A 17848-nucleotide genomic window follows, 5' to 3' on the forward strand; every position below is an offset into this window, starting at 1 on the left:
AGAGCCATAGAAGCACAGGAACCGTATTAGACTACAGAACGAAAGTAATCAAATGAGGTGTTTGCGTTTTCCCCCCAAAAAACGGGACAAATTATGTCCCGGGAGAATTTTTTTTTTTCCCGGGACAGCTGGTGAGAAAAGAGAACAATTCTGGGAAAAACGGGACGGGTGGCAACACTAGGCTAAGGCGTGGCTGGTGAGAAAAGCCCCTCTTGTGTTTTGAGGCCTACAGTAACCACGGCGATCCTGATCACTAGCGGTTCATTTAGTTTAAACACGGTAGTCGGGATATCCAAGTACGCGCCCCCTGAAGTTGGATTCCCGACTCGGAAAGCCGGAAAACCGATTGACCCCTACCTCAGCATCCAAGATGGCTGCCGCCCCATCAACAGTGACAGCTGTCATTGTATACCGTTTACCAGCAGTTCTTTCGTACACATAGTAGTGTCCAACTTCTATTGTAGGACATTTTACAGTGTTTGTTGGTGAAAAAATATCAAGCTACGCGTGATGCATTATCAAATGGCATTGCTAAACTGGCCAGAACTGGTATTGCTGGTGATTAATAGCACCCAGGTTCTCCAGCCTGTACTGGAGCGCCGTCATTCCCCGCTCGGACTCCGGAGCTAAATGGACTGCTGCAGTATAAGTGAGCAGAGGCAGTGTATGTGAGTGTGTGTGTGTGTGGGGGGGGGGGGGAGGTGGAGGGGGGAGGAGGGGGGAGGAGGGGGTGGTGCGGACAGGGTCATCAGTAATTGGCGCCCGGGGGAGACGATGGAGAACAACAACAGTCCAGATGATGTGACCCCGGAGTCTCGCCAGCAGGAGGACGTTTTCTTAAAGCTGAGAGAGAGAGAGAGAGAGAGAGAGAGAGAGAGAGAGAGAGAGAGAGAGAGAGAGCGAGAGAGAGAGAGAGCGAGAGAGAGAGAGAGAGAGAGAGAGAGAGAGAGAGAGAGAGAGAGAGAGAGAGAGAGAGAGAGAGGGGGGAGAGGGAGAGAGAGAGAGAGAGAGAGAGAGAGAGAGAGAGAGAGAGATGCTGCAATGTTGTGTACGGGTTCAGAGGGAAGCTCGTGAAATGATGTCTTTCAAGCAACATGATGATAATTTGTTCTTGTTTTTGAAGAAAATCTCAAATTCTCTCTCTCTTTCTGATAAATCAGAGAGCTTTCTTGGTAGGGTAAATATTATATAACATTGCCAAAGCATGAAAAATACTAAATATGATAGATAAGTACTCAGCAAACAGAATGATTAGGGTTGTCAAGCATTTTGTAAAATTGTACTCTCTTCCTATTTCTCTCTCTCCCCTCTTTATGCCTCTTCCCTTGTGTCTCCCCTGTGTCACATATCTGTGTCTCTCTCCTTGTCTCCTCCCCCCTCCCCCCTTGTCTCCCACGTGTCCCCCCTCCCCTCCCCACCTGTCCCCCTCCTCCCACGTGTTCCCCACCTGTTTCCCCCCTATCTCCCACCTCCTTCCTCCTCCCCCCTGTCTCCCCCCTGTCTCCCCCAGTGCTGTCAGGCGGGGGGGAGTCGCGGGGGGTGCTGAGGAAGATCAGTGAGATGCTGGAGGTGATCCTGAGGCGGATGGACGCGCTCTCCCGACTCAGCAACTCCTCCAGCGGCGACGCCCACCGCCTGGAGGAGCTCAGCTCGGCTCTGGACAGGTGCGCACATGCACACACACGCACACGCACACATGCATACCAAAGAGACACACGCAGGCAAATAGACATGCACACACACACCATAGATGCGTTAATGCCACAGATGCATCCATCGTACCAGCCCCAGGCATGCATGTCTAACCATCCATCCATCCATCCATCCATCCATCCATCCATCCATCCATCCATCCATCCATCCATCCATCCATCCATCCATCCATCCATCCATCCATCCATCCATCCATCCATCCATCCATCCATCTATCGAGTGATAGATGCATGCATACATACATACATACACACACACACACACACACACACACACACACACACACACACACACACACACACACACACACACACACACACACACACACACACACACACACACACACACACACACACACACACACACACACACACACACACACACACACACACACACACACACACATACATGTATACATACATACATACATACATACATACATACATACATTCATACACTCAAACATACACCAGTAGACTAATACGTACATAATATACGTTGTACATCGTGAAGTGCACATGGAATCGCACACATAATAATGTGTGGACACAGACACGTGTAGGTTTTACGGTCGTATTCGTGTTTTGTGAATTCAGCTTGAAGTCATTTCAAACATTAAGAAAGTCGGGGGGCTATTTTAGTCTTCGCTATATTTGATTGAAGTACTTCGTGCCTTCGATGTCGGGACGCTCCCGCCTCTCTCCGTTCCTGCTCCACGCTAGCGCTCCTCTCCCGTTTGATGGTTTCCGACGTTGCGCCCATGAGCAACCACCGCGATCCCTGCAGGATTCTGCAGGTGTTATGTGTATTCGTACATAAAACTCATGTTTCACCTCGCCGACGCAGAGAGGCTGTTTTTCACAGACCTACCGACCCGGTTAGGAAGAGGAGGGAAATCAATTTCTATTGATTACAAAACTCATTTGTAAATCATATGTATACATATAGAGCATCAAATATACTTTGATGTGCATTCTGCAGTTTTATCTCAACGCCTCCACCAGAGCTTCCTCCGAGTGCAGCTGTTGAGTCCTGGTCTACCATCACTCTGCTCTAAATGACTCAGCTTTGTCAAAGTTTTCTGCTCTGAAGACACACATTAACACACTGCTGTGGTGTGTGTGTGTGTGTCCAGCGGCTGCTGTCGCGGTGGTGCCACCAACCTAGCGCACGTCCCGGCGCTGTCTCCACCTACACGTCGCACTCAAACGTAAACTAGTACCAGGAGATTCGGTGAAGGCAGCCGCTTTTGAATTTTAAAAACGCAGGAGAGAAATCCCAGAATATTTATTCCTGCTCTCGACAGGTTCGGCCCCCGAGCCCAAGATCGTGTTCAGCAGCTGCCTCAAACGCTCCGGAGATACCTGCTCTCCAGACACGCTTCACAGGCTTAGTGGGAGCGCGTCAGCCAATCAGCAGTTACCTTGAGGAGCTCGCTGTCATCGTTTAGCGAGCGCCGTCTTTGAGTGGCGCCGCGGCGTAGAGTAAGGAGGTGTCAGAGCCGGCGTTTGAAATTCAGCTCTCCGCTTCCGGGGCTCCGCGAGATTACAGAGCAGACAAGGATGAGCTGCGTGGGTTTGATTGGCGTCTGATACGCGGCTCGGGGGCTGTGGCGGAGGTGCTCGGGGGTTTGGCTCCCAGCCCTACAGGGTACCGGGTTCGATTCCCCTTGTATACGGACCCCTCCCTGTAGGAAGACTCACCCCAGCTCATTAACGCTGTGCGTCTGACTTCACCGCGAGGCGCTTTGGATGAAAGCGTCGAGAGCTATTTGTGTAAATGATAAATTAGGTGTAATTGATTTAGATAAGAGCAGACGTCTATCAAGAGCGGTTGGAAAATACGGTATGTGAAGGTAGAAAAGATTGACGTCAAAGTCTGAGGTGCATCAGAAAAACGCCGCGCAGACACAAATGGAGCTCATTAGCGGGAAGGCAAGACGTGAGTCACATGACCCACGGAACGTTCCATTGTCAGCGCGGCGCCGCCCGCTGTTCTCGGGGAGTTGAGGTCAGTCCCCTGCTAACGAGGCCTCGTTAGGCCCAGGCTGCTGATTGGCTGCTGAGTGTATCACAGAGCTGCTGCTAATGGCCGCCTGATGCTGAGGGCTGACAGCCGCACAGAGGAGGAGGAAATGGCCGCCATGCTTTAGGGAGCAGTAAGAGTGGTGTTAGTGGAGTAGTAGTAGTAGTATTAATAATAATATTAACATTATTATTATTATTATTATTATTATTATTAGTGTAGTAGTAATAAAAGCAGTAGAAGTGATCTGGTAGTAGTACAAATAGTAGTAGTCGATTCAGATTATGAGGTCAACGATTCGATTCTACAGCGATTATCGATGCATCTCGATTCAACAATTCTTTTTATGTACGTTTCCAGGCGTGATTTTCAAAAATATATCTATGCATCTGAGTATATACTCTGAGTTTGCTGCTCAGAGTTTGCTAATCACTTTCCTACTTTTGTGATGATCATTAAAGACATCAACAGATGAATTAACTTATCTAATATTTTATTAGTGAGAAAGCTTTTGTCACAAATATGACTTTCTATGAACAATGCAATAATCAATCAAAGTATGTAAAAAATAGGTTTCGGTTTTATTTTATTTCTAATCTTACTTTTCTATGCCTAAAGCTGCACTTGAATTAGAAGGAGTTCTTGTGTCTGTCAAGACCAATCAGATTGGCCAATACACACTGAAGGTGAATTAAATAATTTGAAAATTACTAAAATGATCCCTCTCTGGCGAACAGAATGTTGCAGCAGGCGAACAAATTATTATTTTTATTTTTTTTTTAAAAATCTGATTATCAATCTATTGAGACGGAATCGTTCTAGACAGGATCGCAATGCATCGAAGAATCGATTACACCCCTAGTAATGGTGTAGTAGTATTGATGGTAGTATGATTAATAGTAGTAGTAGTGTAGTAGTAATTAAAGCAGTAGTAGTGGTGTGGTGGTACTAGTAGTAGTGGGTAGTAATAGTAGTAGTAGTTTTAATAGAAGTAGTTGTGGTGTGGTAGTATTAATACTCATATCAATATCAGTAGTAGTGGTGATGTAGTATTAATATTAGTATTAATGGTAGCAGTGGTGTGGTAGTATTAATAGCAGAGGGAGTATGAGTGAGAGTATTAGTAGCAGGAGGAGGATGTAGTGGATGAGGAGAAATACCCCCCCACACACACACACACACACGCACACACACACACACACACACACACACAGACACACACACACACACACACACTTTTTTACTTGAGTTTGCAATCGGAGGCAAAAAGGAGTGGGTGATTGTGTGTGCGTGCGTGCTAGCTTGTGTATGTGTGTGTTAGTGCACATGCATGTGTGTGTGTGTGTGCGTGCTCGGGCCCATGTGTGTGCGTGTGTGGTACAGGGGTTCTTCTTTCTGAGTAAGTTAATGCTTCCATCCTAGAGCGCTCCTTGGTCTCCATGGCAACAGCCCTGTTTCCACCAAGACTGTACTACAGTAACCCACTTCTGTCAGGTGATTTTGTACCAAAATATTGCGTGTGCGGTTATATTCTTACCATTAATATAATGGAAATTGTTATTGAATACGGGCTACCTTACCCTGCAGAAAAAATAGCTGTAAAAGAAATGAGTGTTTACTCGACATTGGATCATGATTGGCTTTACCCAGTGTCAATGTGGCTTTGAATCGATAAAGTTCTATGTTATGTTTGAACACGGCTTCTACCATAGACAAGACATTCCTATAGGTAAATATTCCACGATTGTTTAAAGCAAAGAGCCACCGGGATCAAATATAATTATCCTTGTTCCTTCTGAAAGTTCATGGGAATGTAATTGGTCTCGCTGGGACTGGAATAAAGTAAATGTTTTTTTAACAGGCAAGCAAATACCTCTTAACTTTTACGTTAGAGCTTCCTCTGCTCAGATGATTAAAGAGGGTGGTTTAGCCTTCGGGCTGTGTAAGCTGCTGGAGCAGGACAGACAGAAGGACAGACAGACAGCAGGACAGGACAGACAGCAGGACAGACAGCAGGACGGGCAGACAACAGGACAGGACAGACAGAAGGACAGGACAAACATCAGGTCAGGACAGTCTGACAGGACAGCAGGACAGACCGCAGGACAGGACAGCCGGACAGCACAGCAGGACATGCAGCTGAGCAGGACAGTATTGGTAACAGAGTTCCAGTCCCAGCCGGAGCGCTCTGGGTTCGACCCTTAATGTCTGAGCCTCACCCTCAGGCCTCTAGAGCTGCCTGCTCCTCAACAACAGCCACATCATCACTGTAGTTTTGACTGGCTAAAGGCTTCTGCTAAATGGTACAATAGGGATGCATGAAATATTAGTCCAGAGGCTGAACCCAGCAGGGAGCCGCAGTGAGAGCCTCACACTCTGTGGGAAGCAGACTCTGTTCTGGTGTGATGCCACGACCGGTGCTGATTCAGATACCCTTGTTTATCTTGGAATATCGATCCATTCTGAGGATAGACATCCAGGATTAAACACACCATGGTTCAAGACTCAAAGGGTCCGTCTGCCGCTCTCTCTCTTTCACTCTCCCGCACTCGGCGTCGCTCTCTCACTCACTCACTCTCTCTCTCTCTCTCTCTCTCTCTCTCTCTCTCTCTCTCTCTCTCTCTCTCTCTCTCTCTCTCTCTCTCTCTCTCTCTCTCTTTCTACTCCCCCTCTATTCCTCGGGTCTATATATATCGATGTGTGGATGTGTTTATTCTACGTTAAGTGCAGGGAAACACTTTTTTACCGATCTAATTGGTCCTCTGTTCTCTGAGACATTCAGATGAATAAACTGCGCGGCCGTTTGTGTTCAGCTTTTCCGATTTCACGCTCGGCTAGAAAAAGTAAACTTGGCTCGAGGATTGATGTTGTTGAGGATGAAGGTCTGTGTTAGGAGATGGAGGAAGCCAGACTTGATTAATCTTACTCTTTGTTTACTTCTCAGCATGGGGGTTGATTCACAGTGTTTTACCTATGCGTTTGGAGAGAACACACAAACAAGCATGCAGGCACACACACATACATACACACACACACACAAACACACGCAGATGCAGACACACACACACACACACAAAATTAAGCAGGCCCCCTCAGATTTCATTTGTTTGTGTGTTTGTGTGTGTGTGTACCTCTGTGTGTGTGTGTGTGTGTGTGTGTGTATGTGTGTGTGTGTGTGTGTGTGTGTGTGTGTGTGTGTGTGTGTGTGTGTGTGTGTGTGTGTGTGTACCTGTGTTTGTGTATATGTGCGTGTGTGTGTGTGTGTGTGTGTGTGTAGGCTCCAGCCAGCAGGCCTACTGGAGAGGATCGAGTCCATCGCTCAGAACATGTCCGACCTGGCGCTCCGGGTGGAGCAGATCCTCCAGCGCAGCGTCAGAGACAAAGGTACACACACACACACACACACACACACACACACACACACGCACACACACACACACACACACACACACACACACACACACACACACACACACGCACACACGCAGACACACACGCAGACACACACGCAGACACACACACACACACACACACACACACACACACACACACACACACACACACACACACACACACACACACACACACACACACACACACACACACACACACGTAAACACACACACACACACACACACACACATGTAAACCTACAGACACAAGTGCACACTCACGCATGCGCATACACAAACTCACACACACGCACACATAAACCCCCCCCCACACACACACGCACACACTCATTCATGGATAGCTTCCAGTTCCCCACTAAGCATTCTAATGAAATAGATTCCCACTAAAACTAAACGACTGCTCCATCATCAGCCAGAGACAGAGACATGATACCGCGCTGTTCTGTTTCTCTGGTCCAATAAGGAAAGCTCACTCTCACTCTAACACAACAAGGCCAAATGGCGAGGGAGGAAGGAAGCCCTTGCAAAATGCTAATGTGTGATCATATCTGAGCTCCAATATAAACGTATCCTGAGTTTTCTTCTAAGCTTACTGATTAGAATCCCTGCCAATTAATGGGTTTGTCTCTGTGTCGTTATTCGCGCAGACTTTTGATCACGAGTAGGGCACGTTGTTGTGATGCTAATCAGACAAAAGAAGGCTGCTGCTTATTGAATGTCTTAAGACTCACAGTGGCTCGGATACATTGTGTCGCAGAGACAAGAGTCAGCTTTTAATTAGCCTGACGAGAGGGAGGGAGGGAGAGAGAGAGAGAGAGAGAGAGAGAGAGAGAGAGAGAGAGAGAGAGAGAGAGAGAGAGAGAGGGGGAGGGAGAATATGTGTTACCTATATTGATATACGGTAGACATGGCATTGGAGAGGCCCAGAAAGATAGTGAATCTTTCTGTACAAACGAGAGAGAGGGAGAGAATAAAAAATGTGAGCGGAAAGTGGCTTAGAGAAAGAGAGTCCAATAGATAGAGAAAAAGAGAGGGAGGGAGAAAGAGAGAGGCTCAGAGAAGAGGGAGATGGAGGGAGGAAGAGAGAGGGAGAGAGGGAGGATGGGAGAAAGAGAAAGCATCAGAGAAAGAAAGGGAGGGAGAATCTGAGGGAGGGGGGAGGGAGGGGGGAGGAGAGGGATTAGAAAGGTAGAGGGGGAGCAGAGGCGAAAAAGGGCAGGGAGGAGAAAATCCAATATAATATTTTATTAATAACCCCAATAAAGCCAGAGTTAAGTCTTTACTGTGTGGAGTGTGGAGGCCAGGGTAGACTCGCCGCTAAAACTCAGCTCCTTACGCACACGCACACGCACACGCACGCACACACACATACACACTGAAGGTGAATTAAATAATTTGAAAATTACTAAAATGATCCCTCTCTGGCGAACAGAATGTTGCAGCAGGCGAACAAATTATTATTATTATTTTTTTTTTTTAAATCTGATTATCAATTTATTGAGACGGAATCGTTCTAGACAGGATCGCGATGCATCGAAGAATCGATTACACCCCTAGTAATGGTGTAGTAGTATTGATGGTAGTATGATTAATAGTAGTAGTAGTGTAGTAGTAATTAAAGCAGTAGTAGTGGTGTGGTGGTACTAGTAGTAGTGGGTAGTAATAGTAGTAGTAGTTTTAATAAAGCCAGAGTTAAGTCTTCACTGTGTGGAGTGTGGAGGCCAGGGTAGACTCGCCGCTAAAACTCAGCTCCTTACGCACACGCACACGCACACGCACACGCACACACACACACACACACACACACACACACACACACACACACACACACACACACACACATCCCTGGGTTCCAGCTGCTCACACACACACAGCTGAAGGTTGTGATTGGAAGGTTGTGAAACACACACACACACACACACACACACACACACACACACACACACACACACACACACACACACACACACACACACACACACACACACACACACACACACACACATGGTCACACATTGTGATGGTCAACTCATCACCTCTAAGAGGAGAATTTCCGAACACTGTTTTTCCAAAGTTTTCCAAATTTCCAATACTGGTATCGGTATCGGAACAACTCTCATTCATAGCGCCTTACCTGGTCAGAACTGGTGTAACTGGGGAGACGGTCGCGTTGTAATGTGACTGTAAAACGGTTGTGGAGATGTCCTCGTCACCCTGTTTTGTGTTGCGTTGTGTGCAGCGAAGGAGGGGACGTTAGGACAGTGTGAGATCCCAAAGGAACCCCGCTACCCTGACTGCCAGAGCAAGGTGGACGTAAGTGTCGTCCCCCTCCCGCAGGCCGGCCAATCAGAGGCCTTTTCATCATGTGACCCTGATGCAAAGTCATGGTCCTTTTTGTTTGTTCTTTTTTCATCAGGAGATCTTTGTGATTGTACGTGACTGTGACTGTGATGAATCATTTAATATCTGTCTTTATCTTCGCTTGATTTTTATAACCATTTCTATAATCATACTATTTTCTCTATTTTCCTAATCCTTTTATTATTGTGAAGCATTTTGTAACTTTTATGAAGAGAAGTCTTTTGTTTATGTTGCTCGTCCTAAACCCCCTTCCTGCCAGTGGATGCGGGCCCGCTGGACCTCCGACCCGTGCTACGCCTTCTACGGCGTGGACGGCTCCGACTGCTCCTTCCTGGTGTACCTCAGCGAGGTGGAATGGTTCTGCCCCCCGATGGCCTGGAGGAACGACAGCAGCGCGCCCACGCACAAGCCCAGACCCAGGACACAGGTGAGGGAGCTGAAGCTGTTACAACCTGACCTTAATGGGTTAAAACCTGACCCTAAAGCGTGTTATAACCTCACCCTAAAGCCTTAATGTGTTACGACCTGACCCTAATGTCTTACAACCTGACCCTAAAGCCTTATCCGTTACAACCTGACCCTAATGTGTTAAAACCTACCCTAAAGCCATAATCTTGTTTGTTGAATGCGCGTTACCTAAACTTCAATCTTTCTGCCACTCTAAATAATGAACTGCTGTAAGGGCTTCTGATTGGCTGCTGGTATCGATGGCTCCGCCCTCTTTAAAACCATTTGCCACCCTATCTGCATGCCTCAGTTTGACTGGAACAGTCAGGCTCATGCAGAATGATACTGAAACAGCCTCACCCTCAATACTTCAGTTTTAACAATGAACTCCAGTTCCTCCCGGCCGGGCTAATGTTTATTCTGTGGCTGTGTTCTGGATCAATCTCCTCTCTTTCCTCTGTAGGCCTCTCTCTGGTCTCCTCCGTCCAACTCTCCCTGTTTCCCTCTGACTGAGCACTCGGTTGTCGATCGATTTGTAGTTTTGATGCTGATAGTGTTCTGAGCCCCAGCCTGCCCCCTCTCACCTGCTCAGAGGCCCAGCACTAAATGTATTTCACCACTGTGCGCTGAATGCTAATGCCTCACCTGCACCTCGTACACTGATACCATGACTTCCTTAGCACATTGTAGCATATAGCTAATCAACCCAAACCACCGCTTTGAAGAGAGGTTTCCCTCACTGGATCTTTCAGGGTTTTGTTCTTACGTATTTGAGATAGTTGAGATACCTATTGTAAAATATTACTCCAGTATAAGTGGAAGTACTCCCTTTAAACATCGACTTGATGTTAAAGTAAAAAAATATATATATTAAAGTACTTGGCTTCAAATGTACTTAAGTATCAAAAGTAAAAGTAATTTGGTGTGATGTAGTCACCCAAAAAAAATCTTTAAAAAATAAAATAAACGTTAGCCTATATATTTTAATTTTGTATTTATATTTTTAAAGGCTTCTGAAATGCTTCATTTTTGCAATGCAGCAAACTGTTGATATTGATGCTCGCTAAGGCAGTATTGTGCGTAATGGAGATTCCAAAGCGCTCTTCTTTGGTCAGAACCAAGAGACGTTTTTACACTCCCGGACTCTACACACACTGGTGGATTCTTTTTGATGTAGGCTAAATGCGATTAGACGCTCCTTGGTTCCAGGGGGGCGGTCTTGGGTAGAGGTGATGCTGCGTTGTCTCTACACCAGAGACAATAACGCAGCGATATCAACATGAGCAGTTCTAACTGGAGAGACGGTGAAATCTGCGAGCTGCTGACCATCATGGGAGAGAAGGAGATGCAGTCGCATTTAACAAAGACGTTGAAGGTGGTGCGATCTACGAGAAAGACGCAGAAGAACATTCTTTACGAGGCTTTTGTCTGGATAAAAAACAAGTGGTCAGCAATATAAAGAATATGTTGGCATTTTTGCACTTGTAAATAGTTAATCGCATTTGTAGCCTACTCAGACATGAACTCATTCTTGCATGCGGGTGTCTTCATTCATAAAAAATTCAAAACATTCGGGAGTATGCAATTTATTCTAAAGAGGTCAAGAGGTCTCTCCCGTGAACCAAGAAAGCCTGTGCCACGAAGAACGGGGGATTTTCGCCCCTCGGTTTTACACAGGCAATAAGGTGAAGTTGCCCGGCGTGCCAAGCCGCGAATGACCGGCTTGGCAGTGTAGAAAGGCCTAAGGAGCGATCGCTGAAAGATCCGTCCTATATGCACCGAAACTTTTTATAATGCAACAGAATATTTAAAGAGCATCAAGCTATTCAAATCTCTATAATGCACTGATAATATAACAGTAAATTAGTAGGTCATTTGTATTAGTTTAAACAGGGATTTGACAACGTTTTTATTTAAGGACCACCCACAATTGGTCTGGCCCATCCACAACTGGAATCCTGACGCCGTGCCTTCTAACAACGCTCTACAATGTTTTCTGTTTGTGATATCTGATTCTGATATCATTTGAAACTAGAAAATGCATTTCCTGCAGAAAATGCGGTGAGTGCTGTAGTGCAAAGTGAGGTTGAAAATATGTTTTAGTAAAGCCACATATATGTAAAGAAATGTTTAAAGGTGTGTGTGTGTGTGTGTGTGTGTGTGTGTGTGTGCGTGTGCGTGTGCGTGTGCGCGTGCGCGTGTGCGTGTGCGTGTGCGTGTGTGTGTGTGTGTGTAGGGACACAGCCACAGAAAATGTATGTTTCATACATGAGCTAAAATTATACAACCCTCAAAATAGTCATGCATTTAATGATCTTCAACCTTTCATTTCATTTCATTTATTTATTACGGCTCACGGCCATAGCACATGGCATGGAGCACAACATTCAACTTAAATCATTACAGACCATTACAGACCAAAACAATGGTGCACGGCAAGAAAAAAAACAAAAAAAACATTAGGCCTACTTAAACAATGGCAGGACATTTCTCAGAAAGGCACCTGTTTTAGCAATAACCCCTGGGTTATTTGACCTCAAAAGCAAAATCAGTTTGATCTTAGATGGAGAATAGACATAATATTTTAGCAGGTATTTTTAAATCACTGAAGTGTTGTCTCATATATTTTTTTTGTTCTTCTGTTTTTGTTCTTCAACACCAGCTCGACTAAATATCATGAATCAAATCCCCTTACTACTGGCGCAGAGGTTTGATTGACAGATTTGATGGCCCTCCCTCGCCCCTAATTACGATTGAACAGGCAAGCATTGTTTTTAGCATTTAGCTTCGGGAGGTACACCTGTGTAATATGTAGAAAGCAGCTAGCTCTAGTTATATAAACAGGGGTCCCCAAAGACAAACGCCCGATGTATAACAATAATATTTCCAATCGATTAATAATTTTAACGAATATCGTAACTGTTTAGGCTTGACATGGTGTTAACTTTCTAGGTTAAATATTGAGGTTGTTTAGGCTCCGCGACGTCCGCAATAGTTAGCTGCAGGGGCGCAACTGCATACTTTCTGGGGGGTGTGCAGACACATAGAAGGCGCCCCCCCCCTAAAATATCGGGTGTGCAGACCAATTCCACTGCAGAGTACTTGGAGGCTTTGATCTGGGCACAAATTGTACCTAAAACACACTCTGATATTGAATCAAAACGATTATTTTGAGTGCACCAGGACAGATATCCAGTGTTTTTTTTAGAGGCAGCCTTTCTAAGATGCTCTGCCAGTGTAACATCATGCTGTGCTATGAGCTCAAGGATACCCAGAACATATCCATAGGATTTCCTAACTGTGCATTTTTCCCCCTCAGTGGCAGGTTTCTTTCTGCTAGGAAGAGCATGCAGGCGATCACTCGAGTCACAACACTTCTCCAGTGTGCCTTTTCAGCGGCCATGGCTTTCTGCAATTTGCGATCAATAGTTTTGCCTCGGCATAAGCGGGATGCCAATTATTTCCACATCAGATAAGCATTTAGGTGATAATAACCACATGTTTCATGGTGCTTCAGTATTTTTGAAAGACGTGTGTCAGCAACTCTAGCTTCACCAAAAAGCTTACATGCAAAACAATAGACTCTGTTAGAACATTTCTGTGGGTCATTCTCAACCATGTACTGCCTCAATGAGTCCCCCATTTTGTGTGGTGAAGGCCATTCAGAAGTATCTTCTGAGTTGCCCCTTGCCCCAGCCCTCTCCTCTGCGCCTCTCTGTTTCTATTCCTCTTCATCGTCATCTGGACCTCTCTGTTCCTCTCCCTCATCTTCACCTCTCTGTTCCTCTCCCTCATCTTCACCTCTCTGTTCAAAATACTCCTCAGTGGTGATTGACTCGCCATGTCTGCCTGCATTCATTTTCCCCAAAGGACACAGAGAATAGGTTGGTCAGCAGAAATTAAAACCATGGGCATTTAGGTTTTTTATGGCCTCACTAATTTAATTATTCCTACCTGATGTCATCACTGGTCTACTCTATATATAGATTCCATCACCGACCTCATGTCTGTCTCCCTCACCCCTTGCCTGTGTTCTTCTCCACTAATTCATATTGACAAACAAGCATTATTTAATGGCTTTGAATAAATTACACGTCTTGCTAATGCAATTTTTCAATATAATTTATATTTAGGAATTAATCACTTGGTATCAAGTGGCTGTTCCACTTCCAACTAACACTAGACCAACCTTTCGCCTTGCCCTGTCTGTCCTGATTATTTCTCTCTCTTCGTTTCTGCTTTCTCTCCATCCTCACACCTGAATGATATGAACTTTGTGTTTAGGAGGTTTCAAATATACAGCAGTCAAACCATATACATTTTTTAAAATTGTTAATGATATCCTTATTGGATACATACTATATGACCATGTTGGATCCAAAACCAAACAAAAAAAATGTAAAAACTGAGTTTGAAAATTCTATTATTTTTAATTATTACACAGCTCTTCTCAGTGCCGTGTAACACTCCGTTCACTTGCATGGGCCTTCACAACTTCCGGCGGTGTCCTGTTCGCCTTGCCGGGGCTTTATTTTCCCGTGTTCTATACATTATCCCTTACCTATGTAGACTAATGGCCGCCACATTCGAATCATCATACTTTTAAGGACAGGAAAATTATATTTTTGTCTCAACTTTATAACTCCGTTTTTACTGGGTCTATTTACATAAAACAAAGACTGGCATGGAGATTGAAGCAAAACAAACTAACCACAAACCAGTTCCTTTGTCTTTCTTTTCATGATCTGTTATATTGGAGGCTCAATTCTGATCAGTACACAGTTGCAAGACAACAGTAACCTGTCGTTTTACTAGTAGTAGATTTAGCTAACCTGAATATTTACAAGCCTCTTATTGATACACTGACATAAAAACGACTGTCTTTCAACCACTTTGAAAAGCTTTCTTTCATCCCTGCACACTCTTTCTCCTTCCCAATCTTTCTTTTTCGATTTTGTGACCCCGAGAGCTTTCTTCTCTGCCTCCCCATATTTAGGTACCGGTCATCAGATGACAATAACGATTCAATTGAAAACACTCTGGCGCTCGCCTCCAGGGCATGCTCGAGGGGGCGTACACTCGAGCGCCGTGTGGGGAGGAGGAGGAGGGGGGAGGGAGGCGAAGGAGCGGGGGGGCGCCTTATCCGTGACGTGCCTCTGTTATTGATCATCATATCTCTTACACAAACGCTGTTAAATACAGAAAATGCTGACTCAAATAATTTTACCTCCATTTCTTTGACGCCCCCTCTAGTGGGGCGCCCCTATGCTCCGCATATAGTGCACTGCATACCCATTTTTTCGCCACTGGTTAGCTGTGTCTATGGTCACGCATGCATGTTGGGGAAAGGAAATGCACGAAATGCAGTTGAGTAAAAGTATAAAGTCTCACAAAATAATGGTACTCAAGTAAAGTACAGATACTCAAATAAAGTTACTTAAGTACAGTAACAAATTATTTGTACTTTGTTACTTTCCACCACTGAAAATGGGCAATGGACTGCATTTATACAGCGCTTTTCTAACCAGTGGCCATTCAAAGCGCTTTACAATACTGCCTCACGTTCACCCAATCATGCAAACATTCACACACCGACGGCACAGTCAGCCATGCCAGGTGACAGCCAGCTCGTCAGGAGGATTAGTTAGGGTGAGGCGTTCAGGGACACCTCGACACTTGAGACTACCTTTATATGATAGTGTTAGCAGAGCTCTCAAGTTTTGAACTGAGTTCAGAGTGAGAGGCTCTGAAGTTTTGAACTGAGTTCAGAGTGAGATTTTGTCGGGGGGGGGAAGGGGGGGGGGGGGGGGGGGGGGGGTATATTAACATGTGACTGCATACAAGTGTAGAAACAACACTGCCTCAAAAGGCTATTTGCCTAAGCAACACCAGTAGAGCCATATACTTTTCCCTGAACTTTTAAACCTTGCAAACGTGCAAAAACATACATTTATATTTATGTAGCATTCAGTCCAATGCTTAATATATATCTGTCACATTCAGTAGGCCAATTCTGTGGTAAAGTGTGTAAGGTATGACCAAGTGTTTCTTTCCGTTCAATAGATAGAACTTTATCAATCCCCTGTAGGAGAAATTTGTTAATTTGTTTGTCCCTATAAAACAATAATGGTAAAAAAAATAAATACAAAACATGACGGTAACTCTAAAGTCAAACTGTCTAATCTGAAGCCTTTCTTCCCCTATTCACTTCCACCGATGCAAAGCGAACAGAACTGAGTAGGGGAGGGTGTAGCCTAACTAGTTTGTGAACGACCCAGAGAAATGCAACGCAAATTCAATGTGAACATGTATGAGGCTTTGTAATAAAATCCAGGACGATTTTGTCCCAAATTCCGCCCGGACACATTTTTTTAAAAGTGTCTCAAAAGAGGGCACGTCCGTGCCGTGGCGTGTGTTGTGCATGAGTTGAATTGCGTGTGTCTCACGCCGAATGCTTGAGACTTGACAGCCCTGTGTTAGTCACTGTGTAACACAATGCTACCACTGTAGCACGACGGTCACGGTACTTCCTGTCTGAGAGCCACTTCCTGTCCCCGGCCCCAGGCGGCGTTCCGCTCGGACATGGGCCCCCTGTTGGAGCAGGTGGGGGGGGGCAAGGAGTCGCTGAGCTTCATGAAGCGACGCATCCGCCGGCTGGCCCCCCAGTGGGCGTCGGCCGCCCGTCGCCTTGACGACCGCCTCCGCCACCTCGTGAGGGAGCAGAAAAGGGTGAGTGTCGATCCATTAGCGCGTTCATCCATCCTTCTATTCATCAATCATTCAATCATTCATTGATCTATCCTTCAATCCGTTCTTCCTCGTATCGATTCATCCCCCCATTTAATCATCCATCTATCGAACCATTCGTCCATCCATTGTTCTAACTAGCCATTCTCCCAGTTTTCATTCATTTATCTCCCATTCTATCCTATGCCATTCCACACCTGAGTGACCACAACAATACACCTTGTTCCCAGGAGGGGGGGGGGATGGGGGGAGGTGGGGCGGGGATGGAGAGGAGGTGGGGGGCCGGGGGGGGGGGATCGGGATGAGGCAAGAGGAAGCCATCCAACAACCCTGCCTCGTCGTTCCGTCTCAGCTCCGTTCTCTCGCTCCGATGTTGCACATCAGACGAGCTCCTCGGTCCCTGAGGCGCTGTGGTTTGTTCCCCCTCTGGAGCCGTCTTCCAGAGCGGGAATAACCAGTGGCTGCTCTCCGGCTCGGAGTTTGTAGTCTCTCAGTCCGTCCTCGGAGCAGCTCCCTCGTCGGGCGAGGACTCGAGTCAGGCAGGGGCCGCCGGATGGAAGTCAGCGCACAATCCTGACCTCTGCAGTGAGGCTGTTCGGTCGGCCCCTGAGGGGCCGCCAAGCCCGGGTCCACTCTGTGATGGGGGGGGGGGTTCTAACGCGGCCTCGGTACAGCGATACAGCAGGCAGTGTCTTGTTTGGTTCCTCCCTGTGTGTTGCCTCAGCTGTACCAGCGACTGAAGTTTCCCCAGTCCAGAAATAATGTAAATCTGCAGTGTGTTACTCTGCCCGTCGGTGAGAAGGATTCCCGCAGGTATGTTTGTGTCTTTCACCGTCAGAAAGGACCCCCCTCCTCCAGGCTGACTCTGGACCCAAAGCACCCCTCCTCCCTAGTTGCTAGGGAGGAGCTGGAGGCAGTTGCTAGGGATGGGGGTGTCTTGGCTCCTCGACTGCCACGGTGACTAAAAGAATATGAGGCTGTTGTGGAGGACGGAGGGATAATGAATAGATGGAGCCGGGGAACAACAACATGCAACACTCAGGGATTTATTTCAAGTACAATCGCAGGCTTGAAAATATATTCTGTGTGTGTGTGTGTGTGTGTGTGTGTGTGTGTGTGTGTGTGTGTGTGTGTGTCTCTGC

At 46.1% G+C, this 17848-nt stretch overlaps 1 protein-coding gene across 1 annotated transcript in view; it reads left to right on the forward strand.

Annotated features, from left to right (window-relative positions):
* The window catches only part of LOC130402291 (alpha-1,6-mannosylglycoprotein 6-beta-N-acetylglucosaminyltransferase B), a 69881-nt gene that overhangs the window by 18394 nt on the left and 33639 nt on the right, over positions 1–17848 (forward strand). Inside the window, exons 3-7 of the mRNA XM_056606439.1 lie at positions 1511–1664; positions 7016–7122; positions 9391–9464; positions 9772–9939; positions 16524–16688. Coding sequence (XP_056462414.1) covers positions 1511–1664; positions 7016–7122; positions 9391–9464; positions 9772–9939; positions 16524–16688 — 668 coding nt within the window. The remainder of the gene's footprint in view (positions 1–1510; positions 1665–7015; positions 7123–9390; positions 9465–9771; positions 9940–16523; positions 16689–17848) is intronic.

Source organism: Gadus chalcogrammus, chromosome 2 (genome assembly GCF_026213295.1).
Source record: "Gadus chalcogrammus isolate NIFS_2021 chromosome 2, NIFS_Gcha_1.0, whole genome shotgun sequence".
Taxonomy (NCBI): Eukaryota; Metazoa; Chordata; class Actinopteri; order Gadiformes; family Gadidae; genus Gadus; species Gadus chalcogrammus.